At 67.5% G+C, this 27,590-nt stretch overlaps 2 protein-coding genes and 2 long non-coding RNA genes across 4 annotated transcripts; 2 read left to right on the forward strand and 2 right to left on the reverse strand.

Annotated features, from left to right (window-relative positions):
- Positions 1 to 44: 44 nt before the first annotated feature.
- Positions 45 to 24,404, reverse strand: LOC140640560 (uncharacterized). Its single transcript, XR_012037314.1, has 3 exons — positions 23,716 to 24,404; positions 6,141 to 6,269; positions 45 to 2,132 (listed from the first exon to the last, which is right to left on the reverse strand). It is a non-coding gene; the product is annotated as an uncharacterized lncRNA (long non-coding RNA).
- On the forward strand, positions 2,607 to 19,329 carry ADSS1 (adenylosuccinate synthase 1). The gene is made up of 13 exons (XM_072840149.1): positions 2,607 to 2,892; positions 9,588 to 9,690; positions 11,768 to 11,830; positions 12,586 to 12,636; positions 12,965 to 13,031; positions 13,886 to 13,993; positions 14,094 to 14,175; positions 14,898 to 15,024; positions 15,535 to 15,689; positions 16,475 to 16,599; positions 17,424 to 17,521; positions 18,733 to 18,882; positions 18,958 to 19,329. Exons 1-13 carry the CDS (start codon positions 2,701 to 2,703, stop codon positions 19,008 to 19,010), a joined length of 1,374 nt encoding a protein of 457 aa, XP_072696250.1. The 5' UTR covers positions 2,607 to 2,700; the 3' UTR covers positions 19,011 to 19,329.
- LOC140640558 (uncharacterized) lies at positions 19,157 to 22,284 on the reverse strand. The gene is made up of 2 exons (XR_012037312.1): positions 20,374 to 22,284; positions 19,157 to 19,713 (listed from the first exon to the last, which is right to left on the reverse strand). It is a non-coding gene; the product is annotated as an uncharacterized lncRNA (long non-coding RNA).
- On the forward strand, positions 23,238 to 27,558 carry SIVA1 (SIVA1 apoptosis inducing factor). Its single transcript, XM_072840150.1, has 4 exons — positions 23,238 to 23,413; positions 24,573 to 24,767; positions 25,523 to 25,679; positions 27,385 to 27,558. The coding sequence occupies exons 1-4, from the start codon at positions 23,296 to 23,298 to the stop codon at positions 27,440 to 27,442; spliced, it is 528 nt and encodes a 175-aa protein (XP_072696251.1). The 5' UTR covers positions 23,238 to 23,295; the 3' UTR covers positions 27,443 to 27,558.
- The last annotated feature ends 32 nt before the right edge of the window (positions 27,559 to 27,590 follow it).

Genomic DNA, 27,590 nt, shown 5'->3' on the forward strand with positions numbered 1-27,590 from the left:
ATGCTGCTTCTGCCGGCCCCCAAATCTGCTCTCTGTTTCGATACATTGGCTTCCTTTTTTTTTTTTTTAAGATTTTATTTATTTATTCATGAGAGACACAGAGAGAGAGGCAGAGACACAGGCAGAGGGAGAAGCCGGCCCCACGCGGGGAGCCCGATGTGGGACTTGATCCCACAACCCCAGGATCACGCCCTGGGCCGAAGGCAGGCGCTAAACCGCTGAGCCACCCGGGCTGCCCCATAGATTGGTTTTCTGTGGACGTTTCCTGCAAAGGGTCACACCACGTGCCGGTGACTCCCACGTAGCGTGTCTTCGAGATCCGTGGTGTGGTGGCGTGTGTGGACGCTCCATTCCTCTTCGTGGCTGAGTAACACCCGGCCGTCCGGGTCGGCCTGGCTCTGCCTCCTCGGGTGCGCCCCCGGCCCCCCACCCCGGGGGTGTTTCCCAGTGAAACTGCTGTGGACGTGGGCTTTCCTTTCTCATAGGCTGAGGTTTTGACTCTTTACAAGACCACAAAGCGGCGGCCCGGTGTGTCGTCCCCGCCAGGCCCTATTTGGCGCTCCGGGCGCGGGCGGCCGTGCGGGTGCGCGTGAGGGCTGTGTCGGGACCACCGCGTGCCCTGTGGTCCTGGGGTGCGCTCTGCCCCCGGAGCGGGGGGGGCCCAGAGGTCACGCGGTGAGCCCCCCAAGGTCGGCGACCTGTACTGCCACTGCCCTGGGGACGACGGGCCCACGGTGCACAGGCCGCCGCAGGGGGGCCCGTTCTAATTCAGGCCGGGCCGTGTGACTGGCGGGGCCCCAGCTGCTGGGCCGGGACGGGCTGTTTATAGAAAAGCCTGACTCCCCCCGGGCCCCGGGCTATTTATAGGCCCCCGCGTAGGGGAGCTGCGCCCCTGCCGGCCGGCCTTGGCCCTGCAGATCCCGCGGGACCTGCGGGTGCCCCCCCAAGGGCCCCGAGCCCGCACCCCCTGCAGCAGAGGGAGACACCGCATGTGACGGGACTCCGGCTCGGCGCCCGCCCCTCCACGGGCCCCACGGGCCTCCAGGAGCCTCAGCTGCCTTCTGGAAACAAGCAAACAGCCCTTCTTCCCACGTTGGTGGTCCCTTCGGCGACAATCCTGCCTTTTCCCGGTCCACACTGCAGGCTTCCGAGCTCCAGCTCCTGTCCCGCTGCTCGCTCTCGCCGGCCGAGCCCTCGGGGCTCACCCTGGCCTGCCTTCGGAGCATGCAGACCCAGAGTCCGGGCGCCCCCCTGGCCCCGCTCAGCCCCTCCCGCGGGCGGGGAGCAGTGTCGGGGCTGGGGGCAGGTGCTGCCACCCAGGAAGGCAAGGAGGTGAAGCCTGCCCCTCACACCCCACTTGTCGCTTGCATTGTGGTGTTTGTCCCCCCGTCTCCCCCTCGCAGTGCTGGGAGAAAGAAATTGTTGGTGTCCCCATGTGAGAGAACAGGGCCCAGGACCCGGAGGGGTCAGAGCCAGGGCCCCAGCGGGAGGACCGAGGGGGGTGGCCGGCAGCACCGGCCTCTGCGGGGACCGTCCCTGAGTGACCTCGGTGTGACCACTCTCCCTCCATGGGAGCTTCTGGTCCTCTGGGTGCCCACGGAGCCCAACGGCTCTGAGCCCTGGCCACAGGTTAACGTCTGGGCAGCAGGTCCCTGTGTCCTGAGATGCCGTCCCCCACCCCCCAGAGAGAGGGGCACTGGCTCCTGGCCCTGGGGGGACGGGCTAATCGAGCGCTCCGGCCCCAGGGCTCCATCGCTGGCCCCTGCTCCCAGAGGGGCTGGCCATGTCCCAAGCCCGGTCCACATGGGGTGTCGGGGCTCCAGGTGGGCCAGGGGGTGGAGCAGATGGTGGGAACACGGGCGCCCCGCAGACTGTCGCAAATGGTCTCTGGAAGCCCAGTCCCTTGGTAGGCGGGCCAGGACAGGGGTCTGGTGTGGGGCCTCTTGGAGACCCCGGCCGCGTGGGGCCGGGGAGCATCCCTGGCTGTCTCTGTCCCGGCCAGGTGGCCCTGCCATCACGGGCCCGTCTCCCTGGGCTCTGGGTCCTGCAGACCAGAGGCTGCGCCGCCTGGTGGAGCCCGCCGCTGCTCCTGTTGCTGCCGCCACCGCATGCCTGTGCTGGACGCTGAGCCCCTGAGAGAATGGGTGGGTGTGTTGGGGGAGGGGACACACTGTCCTCTCTCTCCTTGGCCGCCAGAGCACGTGCATCAGTCCAGGGGACCCAGGGTCACCTCAGGGCAGGTGCGGGCCCCAAGTGCCCAAGGATGCAGACTCTCCAGGTGGAGTGAGAGGACACGGCTCCCCTTTTACGAGTGGCACTCCTGACCTGGAGAGAGCCCCCCACCCCGAGTTTCTAAAACCCTGAGGTCCTAGGCCTGACGGGGACGCGGTGGAGTGGGCAGGTCTGGGAGCAGGACAGCACAGGTGCCCCGTTAGCGCTCACGCAGGCGAAGCCTGGGTCTCGGGGCCCACGGTCTGTCCTTGGGCCCCCAGCTCCAGAAGGAGGTGCCCGCAGCCCCACACGGCGCCCCGTGGTGGCTGGGCGGGCGGGGGCGGGACCCAGCGGCCTGGAGGTCACCGAGAGGCGCCAGTGCGCCCGCCAGGCCCGCCCCCGGCCCGCCCCCTGCCCCGGGCCGGCTCCTTTTAGTGGCGCGGCTGCGGGGCGTCCTGTGGCCCAGCGCAGCAGAGGAGCCAGACCGACATGTCGGGGACCCGCGCCTCCAACGACCGGCCCCCCGGCACGGGCGGCGTCAAGCGGGGGCGGCTGCAGCAGGAGGCGGCGGCGACGGGCTCCCGGGTGACCGTGGTGCTGGGCGCGCAGTGGGGGGACGAGGGCAAAGGCAAGGTGGTGGACCTGCTGGCCACGGACGCCGACATCGTCAGCCGCTGCCAGGTGCGGGCCCCCCCCAGCGAGCCCCCTCCTCCCCCGGGCCCGGGGACCCTGTCCTCCCTGTCCTCCCCGCCCCGGCCTGGACACGCCTCTTGGATGCCTCCCCTTCCTGGACGCCCTGCCCGCCGCCCACCCTCCGCCCGCGCACTCCCCTCCCCCGCCCTGGTCCCGGACCGCCTTCCCCGCCAGCCCCACCCTCGGGCCGCGGCCAGGGAGGAGCTATAAATACCTGTGCTGAGCTGGGGACACCCGATCTTCAGGGGGTGGGGTGGGGTGCTCCCGGGGTGTGACACCGGCCCTCGGTTGGGGGCGGGGTGGGCCCCCCAGCTCCTGGCTGGTTTGAGACGCCCTCCCTCCCCGCTCTGTCTGGGTCTGGCCACGGGGTGTCCCCCGGGGGCCGGCCAAGAGGAGGCAGAGGCAAGGGCAGGACAGTGGGCCGGGACCCAGACAGGCCAGGGGCAAGGAGGGTCCCGGCCAGCCTCGGAGCGGGAGGGGCCGGGGACGGCTGGCCAGGGTGACCGCGGGGGGGGGGGGGGGGCAGACGCAGGCTGTGTCCCCAGGAGCCCAGGGTGGCCCCTGCCAGCTGCGGACCGCTCTCACGGGGCTCCCTTGGGGCCCCTGCCCCCGCGCCAGGGCCCAGAGCCACGCTTGCTGCCTGGGCAGACAGAGCTGGGCACAGAGGGGCCAGCGTGGGTGCAGGCTTCGGCCGGGCTGGGGTTCAGAGCCAGGCCCAGGAGGGCTGCCCCGAGGGGAAGGCCCCCCCCAGCTGCTCGCCCGGTCTGTGGCCTCATTCCCGAGCTCCTGCCAGGAGGGCTGGGGCTGGGGCACACCCGCCGGGGAAGGACCTGGGCCCAGCGCTTGGCGCAGGGAACGCCTCAGCTGCCGCCTGGCCTCGCCTGCCCCGGGCAGACAGCACATTCCTGGAAGGTGCTTCCTGGGACCAGGACAGACCCCCACACACCCCCTCCGCCCCGGGCCAGGCCAGCACGCCCGCCCCGGCCCCGGAGAGCCTCCGGGTGCCAGGGAGGCCTCGGGGTGCCCTGCTGCGTGGGCCGGTGGCCCTTGTCCCTCCGCGGCCAGGCACGTGGTACCAGCGCCCGCCCTGGGACCTGCTGGCTCCGGGGAGCCTCTTAAGTCTACCGGTGGCCCGTCTCCGTCCTGAAGAGACTGGGGCGCTTTGCAGGCCCTCCTGGCCATGGAGTGGGGCCTCCCCGCGCTGCCACCTGGGCCAGCAGGCCAGGCCCCGCCGTCCCCCATCTGTCACTGGGCAGAGTCTTGCTCGGCCGCAGAGCAGGCTGGAGCGCCGTCAGCTGACCTGGGGGCCCGGGGGCAGCGCCCCCTCACCCCCTCTGACTTCTCAGACCGAGATTAGATGCGTGTCCCCCTGCAGGAGCCCCGGCTGACTCACAGGGGGTAGCTGGGGGCCGCCCCAGGAGCCCGCAGCACCTTGGCCCCCTCCCCGGCCGCCTGACCCGCTGGTGAGGCAGGGAACAGTTGAGGAGTGAGAACCAGCGGCGCGTGTGGGTCCCCGGAGACCTGGGGCCGTCGGGCCGCACAGACGAGGCCCAGCCCTGGCCCTGGGGAAGGCTGCCTCTTACTAGGCGTGTGCGCAGGACGCCCACAGTCGTGGCCACAGGTGCACGGAGCCAAACCCGCCCTGACCCCGGGAGCCGGGCGGCACGTGGGAGCAAGGGGCCCCGGGAAGCAGGCGGCAGGGCACCTGCGGTGGGCACGAGTCCCGTCTGGGTGGCTGCCTGGAAGGGCTGAAGCCGGCCAGCCCCAGTGACCAGAGGGTCACCTGGCCTGTCGCTTGGGCCCGGGGCCGTCCCGAGTGGCAGCTCCATCCCCCACAGCTGCCCAGCTCCACTCCGCCTCCGCCTCTGTGACCCTCGCCGCCCGCGGGCCTGTGTCTCCCCTTCTCCGACTCGGCACACGTCCGCGGTCTGGGGCCAGACCCACCTGCACCCCCACAGCCGTCCCGGCTTCTTTGCTGCCCATCACGTGGGGCCTGTGGTCAGCACTACAGTCCTGGCCTCGGGCCTGGGTCCCTGCTGCTGTTTCCTTCTCCAGGTGGGGGACAGCCTCCCCTTCTCACTGCACAGATCCCACATGTCCCACGGCTGATGCCGTCCCCGTGGCACCCCAGCAGCCCCTCGTGCACCCCGAGCATCCTGGGTCTGTGGGGCTGCCCTGGGGCGCAGGGGTCGGGGCACGACCTCCCTTTTCTGGTTGGGGTGCAGGCTCCCCTGGGGACCGCTGCTGGCCTCCAGTGGCTCTGGCACCCCCTGTTCTCTGCACTGTCTTTGCATGGTATTGGGTGCCCCGTGGGGTCCCCACACCTCCACCGGGCTCACTTTCCGTGTCGGCCGGTGTCCTTCCCCTGCTCGGCCCTCTCCCCGGCCTGGAGTCGGCCCCAGGCCCACGCGGCCAGCTGCTCACGCCCAGCCCTTCCTCCGTTTCTGACGTTACTTTGCCCAGGACCACCAGGGTAGAGGTTTAAAATTCCCTCCATCCCAGCTGCCCTGTAAGTGGCACTGGGGCTTCACGCGTGACCGGGCACCATACAGGGTGCGGTGGTGGGTTTCTCTCGGTTTCCACCGCAGTCTATGCCACCACCCCATCCTGAAGGGGCTGGGGCCAGCCAGGTCACCCCTCCACGTCCCGCGGCTTGTGGGTGTCCTGGGAACTCTTTCCCCAGGTGGGGATCACCTCGAACCCCAGACTGCTCAGGGCCCTCCATGGGGAGCGGGGCCGGGAGTGCCTGGTGTCACTGCCAGAAGCAGGCCTGCCCTGCGTGTCTGCACCCTCTGATGGCATCAGTCACGCAGCGGGGGCTCTAGAGGGAGGGTTCCCCGGCTTACACAGCCCCTTGTGTCCTTGGGCACGTCCGCCCCGGGCAGGTGAAACCCGCATACCCACCTGGAGCCCGCGACCTCTAGCTCCCCCGACCTGCCCCAGTGCCTCACTGTGCAGAGGGCAACTTTGTGTTTGGGTTGGATGCTTGAGTGAGACGAGGTCAAGCGCTGCAAGGTGGGTGGACTTCAGGTTTACCCTGACGGGCAGGAGGCCGGGGGTTGGTCACCGGTGTCTCCACCCTGGGAGCCGGCTCCTTGCTGTGTGCCGCGCAGGATCCTGATAAAACAGGCTGCTCCAGCGGCCCAGGACCCAGACTCAGCCGGACCCCAACCTCACGCAGGGCTGGCCAGGAGCGGCTCCAGGGCCTCAGGGAAGCTCTCCGCTCCCCTCCTCACCTCCTTGCTCCCTTTGTCCACTTGTCTGGCATTCGGAGCAGAGCTGGGGATGGACGATGGACACAGGTGGCCGAGCTGGTCCCTCTCCAGTGAGCTGGGCTGGGGAGGCCGGCAGGGATGGGGCCGGGGCTGTCAGGGACACAAGATCAGCAATGTCGGGGAGACGGGGAGTCTGGGGCTCAAAGGTCTGAGCCCTCAAAGCTGACAGGATGGGGGTGGGGGGCAGGGGGCTGCATCACGGGACCCCCAGCCAGGCTGGTGCGTCCCCGGGGACCAGGGCCAAGGGGACACTGTGGCCAACGGAGCCGTCCAGAGCAGCATGGAGACCCGTGTCGTCGGGGGTCCAGAGAGAACGGGAGGGGGGCGGTGCTGGCTGAGTGGGTCCTGAGGGTGGGGGCAGGTCGGAGGTCAGCAGAAGGCCATCCAAGCTGACGACAGGGTGCTCAGGATGAGGGCCGGAACGGGACAGATGCTGGGGAGCAGGGGTATGTGTGTGGGTGACACGTAAGCAGGATGTGCTCACGGGGGAGCCTCACGGAGCCGCGGGTGTGCAGAGGGGGAGTGGGCGCCCCAGGGGCAGCCCTGAGCCCCTTCGCAGCGCCCCTACCCGGTGCACACTCACAGCCCCCCACACACACCGTTGCCTCCCAGGAGGTGGCAGCCTCTCTGGGCCAGCTGAGCCCACCCCGTTCCCGTTACCGGGCCTGCACCTGCGGAGCCAGAGCAGATGTGGGGCCCGAAGCTCTGGCCTTCACGGGGCGCCGCTGCCTCCCAGCGGGGCTGCAGGAGCCGGTCCCTCGGGCCTGGGAGTGGCCCCAGGAGACGCGCTGCGCGAGACTCAGGGACCTGGTGGGGTGGGGCTGAGGGGCGCAGAGAAGGGGTGCCGGGAGGATGCTCTCGGGGCTCTCTGTTCTCCAGGTTTTGGGGCCTGGTGGGGACGAGGACGAGGTACCAAGGAGGGCAGCAGAGGCCACACTCTCTAGATGTGGGGGGTGGGCTGGGGGGGTGTCTGCACTGAATGGCCCATGGGCACCGCTCTGGCGACAGGCCCTGTGGGTGTCCGGGGGCTCCCTGCCGGGCCTGGTGCCGACCCCCTGGTGCCAAGGAGGGTGGGCCCACTGGACTCCTGCAGGGGCAGGAAGGGTCAGAGCTGGCCAGGTTCCCCTTCTCAGATCCCTGCGTCCCGGAGGCATCGGGCAGGGGTGTCCTCGGGGGACTGTGAGTGACTGGGCGGGTCGGGCAGGGGCAGTGGGTCTGGAGCTGAGCCACACGTCCTCACCTGTCTCTCCCCAGGACCCTGGACAAGCTCCTCCCTCCAGCTGGTTTTCCCCACCGGGTGGGAGCTGGCCGAGCGGCGACCCCAGCCCCAGCCCCAGCCCCAGCCCCTGGCCCGGCTCTCCTTGGGCCTGCAGACGACCCTTAGCAATCGGCTAAAGCCTAAAGACGGCAGGGAGGTGTTCCTGCCCCAAACTTGCCACCCGGGGGAGGGCAGACCGGGGTCTCTCCGGGACGGTCCCCCAGGGCCTCCGCAGAGCTGCTGGGACGGCCCTCCCGGCGGTCAGCAGGCCCCAGGCTCGGCATCCTGGGGCGGGCCCGTGGCCCTGGGCGTGGATCGTGGTCTGATGTCTGGGGCTGCCCGGGGTCATCTGACGCCCACTGGCCCACGATGGCCCCTGCCTGTTCCTAGGTGCCCGTGTTTACCCCCAACAAAGGTGCGGCTGTGCCGACAGTGCTCGTCTGTGTGTGTCCTCGGGCCAGCTGACGTTGGCACTGGGCGTGGGGAGAGCGCGGGGCGGGGGGTGTCTGGCCCCGGGTGCGGCAGGCGGGGAGTGGCCATGGGGGGAGCGTCTGCAGAGGCAGAAGGCCTGCGTCCCCGCCGGCCCGGATCCCGCTGCCACCTCCCTTCTCTGGGGACCCAGGTCCCGGGTGAGCTGATGGAGGCCACGGCCCCAGCGCCCCCACCCTGTGGTGGTGGCAGTGGTCATGTAGGATGCCCGTGCTAGGGGCGTCAGCGCCAGGGTCTGCCTGAGGCTGGGCCCGCTGCCCCCGCCCCGTGGCCTCACCCCGTCAGCTCCTGCTGTCTTCCTCTCGCTCCCCTCCAGCCGCCCCCCTCCGCGGCAGCCCACCTGGCTCACCCCCAGTGCCGCCTCCATCCTGAGTCCCGAGCCCACGCCCCTGGCTCCCAGGCCCCCCCGCCCCCTTCGTCCTTCCCGTCTGCCCCCCACAGGGCGCCCGTCGTGTCCACCGTCATTCCCCAGAGCCTGTGGTCACTTCGACAGCAACACTGGAGGTGCCAGGGAACCCGGCCCTGCTGGCCACGGGGCGCCGGGGAAGGTGGCCCGGTTGTGCTGCGGGGCCGTCGGGCGGCACACCCGCGCTGCAGTGAACCCGGGAGTCCGTGGGACAGGCCCTCCACGCCGTGCAGGGCGGCGGGAGCAGGCCGCACACCCCGTCCTCGTGCGCCTCAAACACGGGCTGCCGGGGTGTGTGGGCGCCCCCGGGAGTGGCTCCTGGCAGGGCCGTCTGGGCGGCTGGCACAGCGCGGGGCGAGCCCGGGGAGGGGTGTTAGGGCCCCAGCCCCTCGCCTTCATTTACGGATGCGTGATGTGAGGCCCGGGAGGGAAAGCCCGTGTCCTGGGGTCTGTGGTCTGCGTCTCACTGTCCCCAGGTGCCGGGCCAGCCCCCTGCCTGGGCTGTCTGGGTGGAGGGATGGGCCTCCCTCCCGGCTGGACCTTCTGGGCTCCCCTCACGCCCCCCAGCCAGCCCCAGCCGCCGTCAGCAGCAGGAGGGTGTCCCCCAGAGCACAGGTGGACTCAGAGCCGTGTTTTCCTTTTTATTTTTAGATGGGGGGCACGGGCCCCAAGGGAGGGCCCCTGCTATGGGGACTGGGGGTGTGGGCCCTGCTGGCCAGTGCCTGCCCCCATCCCTCACCCCACCCCACCCCACCCCAGACGACGGTGCCACCTCACCCACTGTCTGCCACCATGGAGCTCGGGTGGTGGGGGCCTGGGCTTGTGCTTCCTGGAAGGGTTGGCCCTCATTCCTGCATCAGAGGAGGGACCTCCAGAGCGGCTCGCAGGTGCCACCTGTACCCAGCCCGCCTCCTTGGGGCGTCAGCGTGTGCCCAGGAGATGGTCCCGGGCAGGGTACGGGGTGGGGACGGTGGGACCAGCCCAGGCCAGGTCCCCTCCAAGCCAGTCCCCCGGTCAGGCCCCTACTCCTCGTCCGTGGATGGGGTCACTAACCTGGCGTACCCAGACATCCGTCAGAGCCAACCCCCGCGTGGACAGCATCCTGGGGCCCCGGGGGACAGACCCACTGCCCTCAGCCTCCCAGACGTGGCTCCTGACGTGATTGGGGCTGGTCCAGGGTGAGGCTGGGCAGGCCCGCCCAGGGGAGGTCCACGCCCGCAGGTGCCTGCACACTCAGCCAGGTTTCTGTTCCCAGGGGGGCAACAACGCTGGCCACACCGTAGTGGTGGACGGCAGGGAGTACGACTTCCACCTGTTGCCCAGCGGCATCATCAACACCAAGGCCGTGTCCTTCATCGGTGAGTGCCCCCGGCCCCGGGTCCCGAGTGTCGGCGGGGTGGGCCTGGGTGCCATCCAGCCTGGCCGGAGGGAGAGAGGGCAGGAGGCCCCGCTGAGCGGCGTGCGAGTGACCGCGAGGGCTGCACACCTGTGCGGGGGTGTGGGTGTGAGGACGTGAGCAAGTGTGCCGTGCGGAGGGGTACGCGCAGGGGTGCAGCAAGCAGGTGCGTGTGTGCGAGCAGTGGCCAGACCCTGCTGCAGGGGCGGAGGCCCGGCCGGCTAGCACCCCCGGCCTCTAGGACTGTGGGGTCTCTTGCTCTGTCTGCCCCCCACCCCCCTCTGGCCACCAGGCCTGACCGCCTGTCCTGAGGTCAGCTCTTAGCCTGAGCCTCCCCCGCAGGCGGCCCCCAGTACCGCCCGACCCCGGCCAGGCCGCCGGGATGGCCTCCCACCGCGTCCCAGACCTTTCCTCTGGCCCCGTCCACGACGCAGCAAGGCCACGCTGGGGACTCCTGTGCCCCCACCCCCACCCCCCAGTGGGGAAGCGGGGGCCGCAGCTGCGGGTGTGGGCCCGGTGAGGACTCGGGGCAAGTGCTGGCCGAGGAGCTGCGTGTGGACAGGCCGAGCTGAGGGCGCCGCGAGCCTCCCCCACCTGGGTGCAGTCTCGGGCCCACTGCAGTGGGCGAGTTCACCTCGGGGCCCAGCCGGTGCCCTGGGGAGGCGGGGGGCTCGGGGGGGCTCTGACCCAGCCTTCTCCAGGGCCACGTGGTGGGAAACGAGGCCACAGAGGCCGTGCTTGATGAGAGGTGCTGCGCCCAGTGTCGGAGCCCAGGCTGGGTGGTCACTAGGGAGCGTCGAGGGGGCTCGGCTCGGCCACCGGCGTGCTCTGCAGGGGGCGAACGTGCCAGCACTCACGCTCCGCTTGCGACATTCGCCGGGCCTGCCCCACTGTCATCTCAGGACACCGTGGCATTTAGGTGACCTTTTGTACTCGGCGTGGCTTGCAGTCTGCGCCACTCCCACCTGGACCCATGTCTGGTCTCCTCGGGCCCAGGCGGTGCCACCGGCAGGCTTGGCGGGGCCGGGGGTGGGCGCCGGGGGCTCCTCCTGGGAAGGCAGCAGGTGGCCCGGCCCGGTTGCCTTCGCTCTAAGACAAGAGGGCTAGCATTTCGCTCTAGCCTGGACCCCACGCTATCGTGCGGTGTGACCTGGGCGCGTCCCCGTCCTTCTCTGGGCCTCAGGCTCTGCCCGCGTGAAACATGTATGTGGACCCCAGCTCTGGTGAATGTGGACAGAGAAGACGCGGCTCCCCAGAGCCCCTGCCTGGCTCCCGGGAAGGGCTGGGGGCTGCATTTCTCCTGCCTTCCCACCTTCGTGCTGTGCCAGTAAACTGCACCAGCCCCACCAAGGTACAATCTATGTGCCATGGGACGCAACACAATCCAGCCTTGGAGCCTTGTGGCCACTGCAGGAAGTGCCCCGAGCCGTTTGCTGGAGGCCCTCCCACCGCGGCGTCCGCACCCGCCCCGCTCCTCCAGCCTCGGGCTCTGCAGATGCTTCACCAGGCCTCCTCTTTTGTTGTGATGAATACACACAACACAAATTTGCCATCTTAGCCATTGCTAGGCACAGAGCTCGCTGGCGTGAAGCAGGTTCACACTGTTTCACACCCACCACCACTGTCGTCTCCAGAACCTTCCATCTCGCCAACCTAAGGCTCCGTCCCCTTTATACACTAACCCCCCTGGCGCATCCTCGGCTTCCTGTCCCTGTGCATCGACTCCCCCAGGGACCTCCTGTGAGTGGAATCACACAGGGCTGTGTCCTTCAGTGACCTGCCTTGTCACTCGGCACCGTGTCCTCAAGGCCCATCCGTGCCATGGCAGGTGCCAGAATTTCCTTCCTTTTTAGGCTGAGCAGGGTTCCGGTGTGTGCTGGAGCCCCTGTGCTTCACCTGTCCGCGCGCGGGTTGGAGGCCTGGGTCGCCACGGCCTGGGGACAGGGCTGCTGTGAGCGAGGGGGCACACGCTTTGTGCGGCCTTGAAGCTAAGCGGCTGGCGGCCACCATTCGCTCCAGCCCCCTGTGGTGTGTTGCAGGCAACGGGGTGGTCGTCCACTTACCGGGCTTGTTCGAAGAAGCAGAAAAGAACGAGAAGAAAGGTAGGTCCGAGTCCCCGCCCGTGCTCCCTGGCCCGAGCCAGGCCCCAGCGGCGTGTTGGGGAGCGCCCCCGGGGTGGGTTCTGGGGGGCAGGGGTGGGGTCAGCTTCCCCAGCTCTCCGGGCCCCACCCGCCTCCCGCGGGCTTTCGCTGTGCAGAAAGCTGGTCTTGGCCCAGGATGCGGAGAGCAGGGCAGCCCAAGGCCCCAGACCCTGGCTGTGGGGCTCAGTGTTTGCGGGAGCTCGCAGGACAGGTGTGGCACCAGGCGGTTCACAGTCAGCAAGCCCTGGAATTTGATGAAGCTCCCCAGGAAACCCTGATGTCCGGCCAGGACTGGGGACCGCTGGGCTGGCCCCGCCTACAGGGAAGGATGTGGCTCCTGGGGACAGGCAGTGGCCGAGGCCACCGGCCAGGGCATCACGGCAAGCTGCTCCCCCTGAAGGCCGTCGAGAGGCAGCCGCCCTGACGCCCTGACACCCTGACGGGGTCCGAGGAGGAAGCGGGCCTCGGCCTCGGGGCCGGAGCGCTCAGGGCAGGAGCGAGAGGAGCCTGGGGAGCCTGAGCCTGGACACGAGCCCGGGACGTGCCAGGACAGAGGCCCCGGGGCAGAGGTGGGGTGGCCCTGGGGCAGACTCCGGGCCCTCTGCAGGGGGAGATAGCCTGGGCGACCTCCGTGCTCTCTTGCCCGGGGGTGGCGGGGAGCGGGGCCAGCCTGGCCCTCTTGCCGTGACGGCTGACCGTGTGCCGCGTGACCGCAGGTCTGAAGGACTGGGAGAAGAGGCTGGTCATCTCGGACCGCGCCCACCTCGGTAAGCACGCCCGGGCCGGGGGCAGGCCGGGTGCCACCACCTGCCGTGCGGCTCCCCCACCACGGCCCCGCCACCTGCGGAGCCCACGCAGCTCCACGGGGCCTTCTCCAGGACCTTCAGAGCGGGCAGGGGGTCGGGATCACGGTCCCCTCGGCAGAGGGAGAACAGGCCCAAGGGGCTCACGGTCCCCTGTGAGACTGCGCTGGGCACAGGCGGTTCTAGGCCCCTTTCAAATGGGGCCACCTGGCCGGGCGGCCCGGGCGAGCGCAGGGGAGCCCCGTAACCCTGTGTCTGTCTCCCGCTCGGGGACCCTCGCCTGGCCGCGCAGTGTTTGACTTTCACCAGGCGGTGGACGGGCTGCAGGAAGTGCAGCGGCAAGCCCAGGAGGGGAAGAAGTGAGTATCTCGGTGGCTTTCCAGTCTGGGAGCTCTGGGGTGTGCCCAGAGGGGAGCGGGGTCCACCCGAAGCCAGCACGACCGCGGGCATCCCAGCCCAGCCTGACCACCCACACACCCACCCACACACACACACACACACACACACACACACACACACACACGGGCCACAGCGCCACCAGGGCACCCGAACCCCTGCCCCACCAGCACCCACGCCCATTCCTTTGTCCTCCAAAGATATGCATGAGAACGTGCGTGGGACTGGTTCTCCACGCCAGGGCAGGGAGAGGCTGTGGCCGTCCTGCCCCATCAAGTGACACACTCACTGGCTGCACGTGTGCACGCACTCACACCCGTGTGCACACAGGTACGCACACACACTCGTACACAGGACGGCCGGGGGCAGTCCCGAGCGGCCACTCCCTGAGCCAGGGCGGTGACGGGCAGTGGGTACGGTGGGCACGGCCAGCACACCCAGCCCCCGGGAGGCAGCCCGGGCAGAGAGCATCGTCACCGCCCGGCCAGGGGGCAGGGGGCCTGATGCAGACCAGAGGTCTCAGAGCCCCAGGTCCCGAAAGACGGCAGGATCAGGGCTGGCCCACAACCACCTGGGGGGCCCCAGCCCCCGATCCCTGACAGCCAGCCACTGGAGGGGCCAGTGGGCTCTCACAGCACCCCCAGACTGCCGGGGTACTGCCGGGGAGGGCCCCTCCAGCTCAACCCCATTTTCAAGGGGTGCAAACAGGCGCCGGGGTGCTAGCCCAGGGCCCTGAGCGACCGGCTCCTTCCCAGCCCCGTCTTGCATATCAGCCCCCCCAGACCCCCCCCAGGCTCACGGCTGCCCTGTCTTGCAGTATCGGCACCACCAGGAAGGGGATCGGACCCGCCTACTCCTCCAAAGCTGCCCGCACGGGCCTCCGCGTCTGCGACCTCCTGTCGGACTTTGATGAATTTTCCGCCAGGTACCTGAGCCGGCCACAGCCCCAGGGGGGACCGTGGCTAGTGCTGAGGGCGCGGACACCCAGGCGGGGCGAGGGGTCGCAGTCACTGTCGCCCCCGCAGATTCAAGAACCTGGCCCGCCAGCACCAGTCCATGTTCCCCAGCCTGGAAGTGGACGTCGAGGGGCAACTCAAAAAGCTCAAGGTAGATAGGGGCGCTATCTAGGGATGTGGGGGGAGGGCATGGCGTGGTGCGGGGGGGGCATGGCGGGGGGTACAGCAGCCCAGGGAACACTCGGGGAGTGCACTGTCCCGGGCACTGCTATGGAGTGGCCGGCCCTCTCGGCAACCACAGGCCCCCTGTGCAAGCTCATGCCAGTGAGGGCAGGAGGGTGCCTCCCCAGAGGCAGGGGACCCTCAGGCCCCCCACTTTCCCACAGGGGACGTTTCCCAGGATGTGCTGGGGAAAGAGGCTGGGGCCTGGCTGACTCACACAGGGGCAGCACTGGGTCAGGGCCACGATGAGGAGAGCACAGAGCCCTTCCGGAAGTTTCCAAAGCTGGGCTCCTGGCTCTTGGGCGCTGTGAACAAGGCCAGTGAAGATGCCAGCCACACCGGATGGGGGCCCACGTAGTGACCTCAGTGTAACCCCCTTGTTATAAAGGCCTGTCTCCAAACAGTCACATTCTGAGGTGCGGGGGGTGGGCGGTCAGGACTTCTACAGATCGGGGCGGGGAGGGGGGGAGGGATGCAGTTCAGCCCTTGGCTGCAGGACGGGCCAGTGCAGGCATCACGGACGACGCCCAGACGGGTTTGCAGGCCAGGCCCCTTACGGGAAGGGAATGTGCCGGGCGTCCTGCCGTCAGGAGGGCCCAGAGTGGGGGGCCGTGGCCTGGCCCCACCGCGGCCTCCTCTGCCTCCCCACAGGGCTTTGCAGAGCGGATCCGCCCCATGGTCCGAGACGGTGTCTACTTTATGTATGAGGCGCTCCACGGCACCCCCAAAAAAATCCTGGTGGAAGGGGCCAACGCAGCCCTCCTTGATATTGACTTCGGTAGGTGCCCGGCCCGGCTGCTCCCACGATCCCCCCTTTGCTGCCTGCCGGGGACCAGGCTGGCCGCGGAGCGGGTGTGCAGGGCTGCCTTCCGGGGCCACGCTGCTGCCCGTCGTCCTCATGCTTCAGCTGGGAGGGGGCAAGCAACAGAGCTGGCCTAGACGGGAGGGGAGCGGCCAGAGCTGTGGGCCCTCAGCACGTCCCGTCCTGACCCCACGACCACATCAGCCCCAAGGCCACCTCGTACAGGCAGGGGAAGCGCCCACCCTCCGAGCCGGGGGCAACCTTCTGTCTCTATTCCCCCGCAGACTCCTACGTGGGCCACCGCGGCCCGACGCACAGTGCCCACACAGGTCACTCCCCCGGGAGGGTCCCTTGGCCACTCGCCCTGGAGACCCGCCGAGGGGACGTGCAGGAGGCCGACCCAGACGCTGCCCTCTGCCAAGCCGGAGCCCTGGGCCGGGCTGCTCTGCAGGGGTGGGAGGCGCCCCTGACGGCTCTGTCTTGCAGGGACGTACCCCTTTGTGACGTCATCCAACTGCACCGTGGGCGGCGTGTGCACGGGCCTGGGCATCCCCCCCCAGAACATAGGCGAGGTCTACGGCGTGGTGAAGGCCTACACCACACGCGTGGGCATTGGCGCCTTCCCCACCGAGCAGATCAACGTGAGTCCCCAGCGCCGGCGGGGCCACAGCAGGGGCCACAGAGGCAGAGCCCGGCCCCGTGCTGGGCAGAGCAGGGACACAGGCGAGGGCAGAGGCGGGCATCCGCCGGGTCGCGCGCCACAGAAGCTCCCGGGAAGCCCCGGGGACCAGCCCTTCAGAGCACCCCATGCGGGCAGCTGGGGGAGCCCTCAGGGTGCCGCTGGCCGCCTTTCCTCAGCAAGGGCCCAAGGTCACGTCCTGAGCGGGGGCTGTGAGGCCGTCGTGGGAGGGAAGGGCGCCGCATCCAGAACACCCCGTGGCTGTCGGGGCAGGGCAGCAGGCGTAGGGACGGGGCCTCACCCAGAAACAAGCACACACCTGCCCCCCCATCCTCACGTACCTGCACGTGGGCCATAGCGGGGGAGGCAGGAGGCGGCCGTCCCCAGGGCCCGGTCCTCCACGTGTCCAGGAGGAGGCGCTCAAGGACACGGACCCCGCTGGTCAGCACGGCCTCACCAGTGGGAGCCTCGGCTGAGGGCACACCTGCCAGGGACGTGGGGATGGGGGAGGCCAGGCACGAGGAAGGACTTGTCAGGGGGTACAGCATCCAACAGTCCCCAGGGGGCAGCAGGGAGAGGGAAGAGGGGGAAGAGGGTTAGACAGCAGGAGGAGGAGAAGGGAGAGGGGGAGGGAAGGGGGGAGGGAGGAGGAGGAGGAGGAGGGGAGGGGGAGGCACAGAGAGAAATGCCAGGCGCAGGCCCCCCCTCATGCCGCGGCGGACCTCACTGCTCTGCCGTCTCACGCAGGAAATCGGGGACCTGCTGCAGAGCCGTGGCCACGAGTGGGGGGTGACCACCGGCAGGAAGAGGCGCTGCGGCTGGTTGGACCTGATGATTCTCAGATACGCTCACATGGTCAACGGCTTTACCGCGTAAGCAGCCCTCCCAGCACGGGCTATGTCGGGGGGGGGGGGGGGGGGGGGCGGCACGGTGGGGCCGACGGGTGACATCGGAGCTGGCCTGCCATCTGCTCCTGAGCACCTGTGGGGAGGGCGACAGCAGGCAGCCAGAGGGCGTCCTGGCACCTGCAGGAGGTTAACGCCGGCCATCGCGGGAGGGAGAGGAACCTGGCGTGACGGCCTACGCAGCTGTCCTCACGGACACGACGCCCTCTAAGTGGGATGTCGCCGGGCTTGGCCGGACCCGACTGCCAAGACCTCCCTTAGGTCTGCCCGGGTTGGGCGCTGGGCGGCCGGAGGGAGACACTGTCCCCACACCGTGAGCAGGTGCCAGAGAGGCTGCGCTCTGAGCGCCGAGGCCACGGCAAAGCGGAGGACGGGGTGGCATCGCCCCCATGGGCTCAGGCAGCACAGAGACCCACCTGTGAGGCTTTTCAGGCCTGGCCTGGACAGGAGGAAGGACAGGATGAGGCCCTGGGCTCAGAGCCCGGGCCAGGAAGAACCGGCGGAGGCGGCCACTGTCGCTGCCACCAGGGGCTGGACACAGTCCCTGCGCGTCCCTGGGGGTGCTGGCCGCAGAGGAGCTGAACGCAGCCCCATCGCAGGGCCCACAGGGTCAGGGGGGCGGGAGCAGGGTCCCGTGGGGGCACCCGAGGTGAGGGCCCCCTCTGCCCACCTGTCACCGGGGCTGCTGTCTGCGTTTCCTGGTGGCCGTAAACAGCAGGGGAGACGCAAGGGTGGAAGGCCAGCCCGCCCCCAGCTTCTCCAGTGGGTGGCCGTCTGCTGGTTGGGGACAGGCTGGCCTTAACGAAACTGGACATCCTGGATGCCCTGGACGAGGTGAAGGTCGGCGTCTCGTACAAGCTGAACGGGAAGAGGATCCCCTATTTCCCAGGTACGGGGTATGGGGTATGGTGGCTTTTCTGAGAAGGGACTGGTCTGCACGTGAAGTACGCAGAGTGCCTGTGGGGAGCCCCCTTCTTCCCTCCCATGGGGATGGAGTGGGGACAGGGAGGGGACAGGTGGGGACCGGACCGGCTGGCTGCGGGGCAGCCCAGGGAAGGGGCTCAGAGGGACGGACACACCTGGGGTGGCAGGTGGGAGCCAGCCCCCTGCTAACCCCAGGCCCCAGGGACGCTTATGTGCTACCAAGGCCCACCTCCGGGGCACGCTGGAAGCTCCCTGGACAGGGGTGGGCTACCGCACGTCCCCTCTTTAAAAGCAGGCAGGTCATGTTTTCTTGGATGGCCCAGTTCCTTATGCACCTCGACGCCCGCCCCAGCGACTTCCTACCCACGGCCACGGGGCAGCCGCGCTCACGCTCCCCGAGTGCACGCATATAACCACCAGTGCTGCTTGGCTGCAGGACCTGCATGTGTCCTGTCCACCCGTGTCCCCGGCCCTGCTGACCCCTGGCCTTTGAGAAGGCACAGCAGGGGGGTGGTGTGACCCCAGGGATCCGGGGCCCAGGGAGCACGCAGTGAGGACGCTGGCAGTAGGACCGCTTGTCCCAGCGCCTTCCATCAGCAAGGGATGGGTGGCATCCACTGGGAGCCACATGCCGGGAGCCACGGAGTCCTGGCTGCAGCAGGGTCCTTGCCCTGGGAACAGGACACACAGATCCCTTCACGCTTCAGGACCCTCAGAATTTCCAAGGGGGGCGGACCCGGGTGGCTCAGCCCATTAGGCATCCAACTCTTGATTTTGGCTTGGGTCATGATCTCGGGTCCGAAGATCGTGCCCTGCATCGGGCTCGGTGCTCAGGGCAGGGTCTGCAGGAGATTCTCTCTCTCTGCTCCTTGCTCTGCATGCTCATGAGTGAGAGATCTCTAAATAAATGGATAAATAAAATGTTAAAAAAAAAAAAAAAAGAATTTCCAAGTGGGGTCCATGGAATTCCGCAGCTGAGCCAGCACTTGGCAGATCCGTGTCTGGGGTGGACGAGTCCCCTGGTCTGGAAGGGGTACAGCCAATGTCCGAGAACCCACCCCCCTGAAGACCAAACAGGGCCGCTTGGCCAAATAGGGTGAGCAGCTACCCCCACCCCTGCCGAATGGGCACCAGGTCTTCAGGACATGGGTCCCCCCCGCCCCCCTCTGTCTCCAGCGAACCAGGAGATACTACAGAAGGTCGAAGTCGAATACGAAACGCTGCCTGGGTGGAAGGCGGACACCACGGGCGCCAGGAAGTGGGAGGACCTCCCCCCGCAGGCCCAGAACTACATCCGGTTCGTGGAGAATCACATCGGAGTGGCAGGTGGGTGCCCGTGCCCCTGCCACCACCCCGCCCTCGGCCCCCACGCCCGGGGCTGAGCCTCCCTTTCCCTTCCAGTGAAATGGGTTGGTGTCGGCAAATCAAGAGACTCGATGATCCAGCTGTTTTAGGCAAAGGCAGGGCTGGCCAGCAGCCGCGGCCCCATCCGCATCCACAGCCACCAAGTCAACGCCCGAAAGGAGGAAGGAGAAGTATTTTCTGTACTTTATGTTCCTAAGCCTTCAGCTCAGCTGATTTCCACGGTGACCCAAACATCTGACAGCCAGCGTTGTGTACATTTTTATTTTTTAAATCCTGCTATTTAAAATGAGCCAAAGTACTCAGAACAGAGAACTTCTATGGCACGTGCATTGTCCCACGGTGGTGTGGCCGGCTGGAGCAGTTTAGTAATAAACATATCCAGTAGCCACCGAACGGTGGTGACCAGTACGTGTCTGGCTCTGACCATCCTTTTGTTTTGACTTCTGAACACTAACGCTTGGCGTGACCAGTCGGGGTGACACAGGTTTCCGGGATCACACAGCCAAGCCCTGTGCTTGTCTGGAGGGCAAGCGGGAGCGAGCCCGGTGGGCAGACCGCAAGCATTCAGTGCGTCCCAGAGGGGAACCCTGCAGCACCGCCGCCTGAGCTCTGAGCCCGTGGGGGTGCAGGCAGCGCCCAGCAGCCCCCTTCATGTCAGCCGTGTGCACCTGCCCTCTGCCCTCCAAAGGTCACCGGCTGGAGCAGGTCACTTGTTAACTGGCCACAGCTGCCACGAGCTTCCTGAGGTCTTCGCTGGGAGCTGAGGAGTCCCCTTGAGCAGCTCTTCGGAGCCTGGGGTAAATGGAGAAAAATAACTGTCCTGGGGAGATCACTTTGGTGAGGAAAGGAGTTAGACGGGGAGACCGGCTTTGTAACCCGGCACTGGCAGCTGGGCTCATGGAAGTGGGTCGGTGCCCACGGGGCTGGCTTTCCCGGGGACCTCGCGGGGCCCGAAGGTTCGGTGGTCCAGCCTGGCTGGCTCACACCAAGGACACCTAACCGCGGGACAGCATCCTTGGTGAGCAGGCCCGATTCTGAGCCTCCTGGGCCTTCATGCACACTAGCAAACGGCTCCAAACAGTGTCCAGAACAGTCTTGGGCGACGTGAAACAAGCCAGGAACACGGGCCGCAGCCGCTTCCTTGGCCTTCCAGTCGCCGAGAGCACAGCTACCCGGAGGCCACGGGAGAAGCACCAGCCAGACACAGTCCTTTCCATTTCCCGAGGCAGACAGGAGCCGCCCTCAGGTCTCGGTGCCCCCAGGGGGACACGCTTCTCCGGGCGAGCGGGCTGTCTGGCCACAGCAGAGGGATGCGCGCCTCTGACAGTCACCCGGGGTAGGCATTTTTCAAAAGAAAGAGAAACCATTTCATTCTGTATAAAAAGCTACAAGCCTGGCTTTGGAAGGTTGACCTGCATATTTAAATTAGCTGCCAAATTTTCAATTCTCTACCTTGTAGTGGCCGCTAAATCCTTCGCTTCAAGATTTTGTTCCACCTCCAGACAAAATCTTGCAGAGGCAGCCTCGGGCGATGCCCTCACGTGGCTGTAGCGTTTTGCAGGCTGAAAAGATCAATTTACGGGGGTGATGATTCCTGCGTGGCGCCAACTTCCTTACTCCCAGGGATGGGAGGCTGTCCTGAGGGGTGGGCGGGGGCACGCAGCCCCCCTTTGCAGCAGGTGTCGGAGGGTCTGAGCGATGGTAAGGTGCTCTCTCTTTTGCACCCGTAACAGCCCCAGCATGGAGGGGCTCGCAGTGGTCTCAGCTCAACGCGCAAGGGAGACAAATCCCTAATCGATCCAGGTTGCTGGGCTCTTCCAAGTGCCCTGAAAAGCGGCCAGTTCTCTGGACGTTCACTTACCTGCACTCGGCCACCCCGCTCCGAGGCGCTGACCGGTGAGGGGAGCCGGACGGCCAGAGACATCCTTAGAGGGGATCCAGGGGAGCTGCCTTCGCCAGAGCCCAGACCAGGCGCCAGCCCAGGTCGGTCAGCAAGTGAGCGAGCGGTGGTGCAGCACACACCCAACTCACTCAGCAACGAAGGAACCTCACCGAGGGGCTCAAAGTCGGCGCGCTGAGGGGCCCAACACGAACGCGTCTGCAGAGTGAGCTGCCCGTGTGCTGCGAGGCTCTAGGACAGCGGCTGCACTGCAGGGAGGGGAGCGTACCCAAGGCCTCCTGTGGCCACACAGGTGTATGCGCTTGTTGTCACGGACGCCACCGTCCCTCGCTCATCCGGGCACTGCTCTGGGCGCACATCCGTTCGACTTCGCCGTAACTAAATTACGCTGCAACTTAAGTTACTCACAGGGATGCAAGCGCAGCGACTGCCCAGCCCTGGGATGGCTGAGATGGTCATTGCTCAAAATCTTAGGGCCCCGAGGCCACCCTGACCAGACACGGGCGAGAATGCACCTCCTGCCAGCCGTGCCCGCGGTGTGTCTCTCGGGAGGGGGAAGCGTGTTCCCTCCTCAACCTGGTGAACATTCATTTCCACAACGTCCCACTTTCTGAGGTTATGCTGCTCGGCACCTGCTTCACACACAGCCTGACCCTGGGCGGCAAGTGTTCTCGGAGCATCCTCTGGCCTGGGCAGGGCGGGTGTCCTTACCTTGTCCCTCCACAGGCCCCTGTACTTCCCGTTCGGTGACATCTGTCCCAGCCGGGGGGGAGGGACCCCGCTGGCTGTCCTCAAGGCCGCTCCGAGAGCCCAGCGCAGAGCCCGGCATGTTACAGGCTGAACCGTGTCCGCCCTGGGGATTCGTGGATCACCCGATTCCCTGCACCTCCCTGCACCTCCTGTCGGGACTGTAGCTGGAGAGAAGCTTCCTTCCTAGCGTTGAGACAGAACTGACGTCTAGCACAGGCCCTACTGGCGCACGTACCACCGTGTGGGCGCGGGGTGTTCGGGGCGACCAGCCGATGCGCACACAGTAGGAGCTGTACCACCCGAGCTCGGCTAACACGTGGCAGCCCATCTTCCTGTTGCCGCGGCTGCAGGGACAGCAGCTGACATCTGCTCTCAGTACCTTCCAAGCTGCACAGGTGGCCTCCGGCCAGCACCTCCCCGATTCCCGCCCCATCCCACCGCCACCCCCTCTGCCGTTTCTGGGAGCCCGACGACGTGAGGTGCCGCGGGTGAGCGGCACAGTCCAGCATTTGTCCTCCTGGCTTACCCCACGTAGCATCATGCCCTCCGGCTTCCCGCGGGTTCCTGCAAATGCCGCGCTCCCCGGAGTCGGCGGCCGCCCCGTAGGGCCGCAGGGTCCTTCGCAGCCCTCTGGACAGGGCCGCGCTGACCCGCTCGGTGCATTCGAGCCCCGGGCCGGGGCCGCGCTGACCCCGCGGTGCGGACGCTCCCTCCCTCCCTCCCTCCGAGTCGCCAGCCTCAGCCCCCCCCCTCCGCGACCCCCGCCGTGACCTCGGTCGTGACCCCGGCCGTGACCCCGGCCCGGGCGCTGCCGGCAGGTGGACATGAGGCGCGCCGGCCCCCCGACACCCACTCGGCCCCGCGTGCGTCCTCGGAGGCCCCGAAGCGGCTCCAAGCGCGGCCACGCGCCCGCAGAGAACGTCCCGAGCCCCGCACCACGAGGCCCACACCCCGCAGGGGCCGCCCTCCGCCGGCCGGAAGTGACGTCGCTGCCCCGGAAACGCGGCCGACCGGCACGCCCACTTCCGTGACGACGAGGAGCTCCTCCGACCTCGCATCTCGGAGAGCGCGAATCCTCCTCCGGCGCCGGCGGCTTGGACGAGGGCGGGGAACCAGTCTCAACCCTCGCGTCGGCTCCGCCCCGCGCCAAACCCCGAGCAGCCCCGCCCCTCCCGCGCGGCCCGCCGCGGCCCCGCCCACTCCACCGCGGCCTATCCCGCGGCGCGCTTTACGCAAGGCCCGCCCTCGGCGCGTAGGCCCCGCCTCCAACCTACGCTGGGCCAATCCCGCGCCGCGGCCCGCCCCCGCCCTGGCCCCGCCCATTCCACCGCGGCCTATCCCGCGGCGCGCTTTACACAAGGCCCGCCCCCGGCTCGCCGGCCCCGCCTCCAAGCTACGCTCGGCCTATCCGGCGCCGCGCTCGAGCCCCGCCCCCGGCCTGCCAGTGCGGCGCACCCTCCGAGCCTCTCTCCCCACGCCGCTGCCTTCCGTGCGTCCCGCGCCGCCGTCGGACCCCCCCCCCGCCCTGGCCTTCGGCGTTTCCCGCGCAGCCGGGCCCCGCCCCCGTCCTCTCCCCCAGCCTATCCCCCGCCGCGCCGCCGCCGAGCTCCGCCCCCTTCCTCGCCGCCGGCCTATCCCGCGCCGCGCCGCGTTGGCGCGCGGCTGTGACGTCACGGGTGGCGGCGAGGCGCGCGGCGGAGCTGCGCCGCTCCGGGCCGGCGGCCATGCCCAAGCGGGGCTGTCCGTTCGCGGACGCGGCCCCCCTGCAGCTGAAGGTCCGCGTGGGTCAGAGGGAGCTGAGCCGCGGCGTGTGCGGCGACCAGCACTCGCGGGAGGTCTTCGGTGAGTGCGGGGCGCCCTCCCGCCCGCGGGGGCCCGAGCCGGCGGCGTCGCCCCGGCCCCGCGTCGGCCCCGCTGCAGGCCCCGGGGAGGGGGAGGAGGGGGCCCGGCTGCGGGGGCTGCGGGCGCCGGGCCGCGCCGGCGAGTACCCGGAGCTGCCGAGGTGAGGCTCCGGGGTCGCCCTCCCCCGCTGTCCCCGGCCCTCCCGAGCAGCCCTGGGTCGCAGACGAGGCTTTCTGAGCCCTCGAGTGATAAAGCTGAGCGCAGCCTGGGGCCGACCCGGTCAGGGCAGGCAGGCAGCTTACCTGCAAGCGGGGGACAGTCCGGCAGCTCTTTCCCGCTGCCTTGAGGTCCTGGGCGTTCCAGCCGGGCAGTCACCCCAGGCCACCTCCGGGCCGCGGGATCCCGGGACAAGGTGAGGAGGAGCTGCGTGGGGCAGGGCTCACCAGCCGCCCATTTGAGTCACCGTCCACGTCACACGGAGCCAACGGCTTCCAGGGCCTGTTGGGCCTGGCCCCGTGGGGACGAGGCAGGAATCACAGAGCATCTGGGGGCTGGAGTTGGGCGTTTGATCTTGCGAAAGCCCCCGATGACGGACGTGTGGCGCGCGGAGAGCCTCTGCTGCTGGTGCCGAGCCACCACTTCGGCTCTCAGGTGGGAGTGTCCCGGGCCCACAGGCGTCTGCGGAGCTCCAGGAGCGCTTTGTCAGGAGCCGGTTTCTGTCGTGCTCTGTAGTAGGTGAAGGGGGTGCACGCTGGCCGGGGCTGTAGGCCCAGCTCTGAGCCGCTGGGTGTGAATGAGTGATCTGAAGCCCAGAGCGTCCTCTGTGCTATACACCAGCCGGCTTGCAGGGTGCCGGGCAGGAGAGAAACAGCAGTGACATGAGGCCACTTGTGGGGAAAGCCGCATGGAAGGTCATGAGAGGGAGCCTGGGTTGGGCTGCGTGGTGCAGGATCATCCTGGCGGAGGTGGCCGCTGAGCCCTGGTAAGGAAGGGCGAGCGGACCCAGTGGTCCCCAGCTCACCAGGGAGCATCCTGGGCCGGGGCGGCTGGATGACAGCACAAAGGAGGCCTGGCCACGGCAGCTGGCAGGATGAGGGGGCAGTGCCAGGGCTTCCGCGTTGCAGGGCTGTGAACACTGGGACTGATTTCTCTTCCTCAGAGAAAACCAAGCAACTCCTTTTTCGAGGGGCCCAGGCCTACATGGACCACTTGTGGGAGGAAGGCTGTGCCATTGTTGACCTGCCGGAGTCCCCAAAGCCCGGCCCCACAGAGGCCCTTCGGGCAGCCCGTGGGCAGATGCTGATTGGACCAGATGGCCGACTGACCAGGAGCCAAGCCCAGGCCTCTGAAGCTGGTGAGTGAGGCCAACAGCAGGCACTTGCCCAGCCATGCGCTAAGGGTGGATCTGAGCACTTGACTCCTGACACTGTCTGCCTGGGAGCTTCTCCTCCCCTCCCTGCAGGGGCAAGAGCTGGCCCTGGGGTCTGAGGAGCTGGTGAGCACCAGGAGGCTCCCGACCTTAGGAGGTTCTAACCCCCATCCACCCCCGGCTGATATGCAAGCCTGCAGGTTGTGAAGCAGCTTTTAGCTGGGGGATCAGGATCCACTTGCAGCAAGACCCAGAGTCTCAGCTGGGTGGCTCCGCCGGTCCGGCGCCTGTGTGGTGTGCAGCTCAGATGACCACCTTTGTTGCTGGTTAAGAGCCATAGTCCCTGCTGCCCCCCTCCCCAAGGCCTGGACTCGGGCCCAGGAGCTCTGTTAACCAGTGATGCAGGGCCACACTTTGAGACACGGGTGCTGGACACACGAGACGGGGGCCACAAGAGTTCTCATACAAGCCACAGTGGGGAAGAACCGATCCTTCCAGTACTGACATTTGAATAGCGAGAATGGAAGGAGCACTCAACCCAGAGTCATGGAACCAGCCCTGTAACATGCTCCCGGGCACTTGGGGTCTCCCTAGTGAACAAGGGTCTGTGGGCCGTGCTTTCTCGTGGGGTGTCAGGAGGACCCGCTTGCAGGGAGTCCGGTCAGGGGTTGTCGGTGGCCCCACAGCCTCCAGCACTTCAGATCCCTGCAGGGCTGACGGATGGCATTTCGTTCTTACAGACCCCTCCGGGGCAGCGACCAGAGCCTGCTCCTCGTGCGTGCGAGCCGTGGACGGGAAGGCAGCGTGTGGCCAGTGTGAGCGTGCCCTCTGCGGGCGGTGTGTGCACGTCTGCTCCAGCTGCGGGGGCGTGGCCTGCGCCCTGTGTGCCCTTGTGGAGTAAGTGGTTGACCGTGGGGTGCCCGCGCAGGCACTTGAGCACCCCCGTGACGTTGAGGCCTGGAGGTTGGGAGAGCGGCCGTCTGGCACTGCCCCTGGGGACGCGGTGGTGCCGATAACTGCTTTGCCTGGTTTTTTAAGTTTTTCTGAAGACTGAGCTTTTGTCACGGAACTGCAGATCACATAGGCTGCCACTTCTGCTTTGCTCATAGTCTTCTGTCTCAGTAACTTCGTGATCTGATCTTTCAGGCTCTGACGTAAGGACTGCGTCACATGGTTTTTCCTGTTGGTCTGCTCGCCAGTGCAGGAAGCAGGGATGGGGGTGGGGGTGGGGAGCAGGCGCAGGCCTGTATGTGTGTGGCTGGGTGTGGGCTGTCTCGAGCCAGAACGGACCGTCTGCTTAGTGTGTTACTTGAGTGCGCGTGTCTGCCTCCGCTGTCTGGATCCCGCGCCTGCTTGAGAGGCACCAGGTACCATTCCCACCCCAGTGGCCACTTTTGGTGCCGGCTGGGAGTGCAAGACGAGGCCCCCACGCAGACTTGGAGCTGGTTGTGCGGACCTCACACTAGCTTAGTCACAGCAGCCTAAAGCCAAGCGTGGAAGGCAGAAGCCCACCTCAGGTGGGCCAGCCGGCGGAGCCTGGGAAAGCCAGGGGCGGGGTGGGTCCTGGGAACCCCTGCTGTCCTGTTTGGGTTGTATGTTGGCCAGTTATGCATGTGGAATACTCTTCCCTTTGCTTCTGCGAGCTTATTTTTACCTTCCTGTCTCCGTGCAGACTGAAGAGGGCTGGGCCCCCGCGCCTCCAGGCCATTTCCCTGGGGAGGGACCCAGTTGGGCAGCGTTCAGGTTTAGGGAGGAGTTCCTGGAGCCCTCCCCCTACCCCTCCATGTGTGGCAGCCTTCCTCCTGTCCTGACGGTGTCCTCCTGGCCTTTATCTCCTGCTTCCTCTTCCCCAGCTACCTACGGAGTTCACCCTGTGATGGGGGAGGGAGTGTCCATTTCTTAGAGCTACGGCCAGGGGACGGGCTCCCTGCTCCAGGCTCCAGGTCCCAGGGCTGAGGTGGCATCCCAGGTTTAGAAGGCGGCCTGGGCCTGCTGCTCCCTCCCTTTCAGGGGCAGCCCCTTTGGGTCCTGGTATCCGGGGCCACGGAGCTGGGAGCTGTGCCAGGCTCTGCTTCCACTAAAAAGTAGCCCTGCGGCCATTGGCGTCCTGCCCACAGCTGGTCACCTGTGGCACGTCCGGTGCTGCGGTGCTGTGGGCCACAGGCTTACCGTCTCCCCTCCCCGCCTGGTGGCAAGCTGCGCTGCCTTCTTGATGGCGCATCTCAGACTGAGGCCTCTTTCCAATTTTCTTGTCTTTTCGTGGTCTCTCCTAAGGACCCTCCTCTGTGATTCGCTAAACTACTGTGGTCCAGTAAATTCTAACTGGATGCCGGGAGGTTCCCGTGTGGGGGGCCACAGGTGGGCCGTCGGCTCTCAGTCCAGTAGGGCTGCTGTGACAGACAGCAGTGGGCGGTAACTTCGCGTGTGGGGTTAGGGCCCACCCGCCTGCGGTGTGGCCCTGGCTTAGCTAGATCTGCCTGCGGCTCACGGCTCCGTCCCCAGATACAGTCAAGGGACTGGGGTCAGCACCACAACATACCAATCCCGGCGGACACAACTGAGCCCCTAAAAGCCGTTTTCTCTCTTCCCTGTGACATTGCAGCTGTGGTGACGTTCACGAGTCGGTGCTCTGTGCCAGCTGCGCCATGTTCGAGGCCTGAGGGCTGGCCTTCCCGGACGGACTGCACCGGTGTCGATGCCGTAGAACTGTGGGGGGTGGGGGTCTGTTTTATATTTTGTACCGAGGGCAGAAGTGAATAAACCTTTTATATTTGGACGAGAGGACTCAGTTACCGGTTTGGGGGCGTG

The sequence above is a fragment of the Canis lupus genome, chromosome 9 (assembly GCF_048164855.1).
Source record: "Canis lupus baileyi chromosome 9, mCanLup2.hap1, whole genome shotgun sequence".
NCBI lineage: Eukaryota > Metazoa > Chordata > Mammalia > Carnivora > Canidae > Canis > Canis lupus.

What these genes read in the sequence shown, in the direction of transcription:
- ADSS1 (XM_072840149.1), top strand. Translation starts at nt 2,701, where the DNA reads ATGTCGGGGACCCGCGCCTCCAACGACCGGCCCCCCGGCACGGGCGGC. An exon ending in ACATCGTCAGCCGCTGCCAG is followed by an intron (nt 2,893 to 9,587) that starts GTGCGGGCCCCC and finishes TTCTGTTCCCAG; the next exon opens with GGGGGCAACAACGCTGGCCA. An exon ending in GGCAACTCAAAAAGCTCAAG is followed by an intron (nt 14,176 to 14,897) that starts GTAGATAGGGGC and finishes GCCTCCCCACAG; the next exon opens with GGCTTTGCAGAGCGGATCCG.
- SIVA1 (XM_072840150.1), top strand. Translation starts at nt 23,296, where the DNA reads ATGCCCAAGCGGGGCTGTCCGTTCGCGGACGCGGCCCCCCTGCAGCTG. An exon ending in GCACTCGCGGGAGGTCTTCG is followed by an intron (nt 23,414 to 24,572) that starts GTGAGTGCGGGG and finishes TCTCTTCCTCAG; the next exon opens with AGAAAACCAAGCAACTCCTT. An exon ending in AGCCCAGGCCTCTGAAGCTG is followed by an intron (nt 24,768 to 25,522) that starts GTGAGTGAGGCC and finishes TCGTTCTTACAG; the next exon opens with ACCCCTCCGGGGCAGCGACC.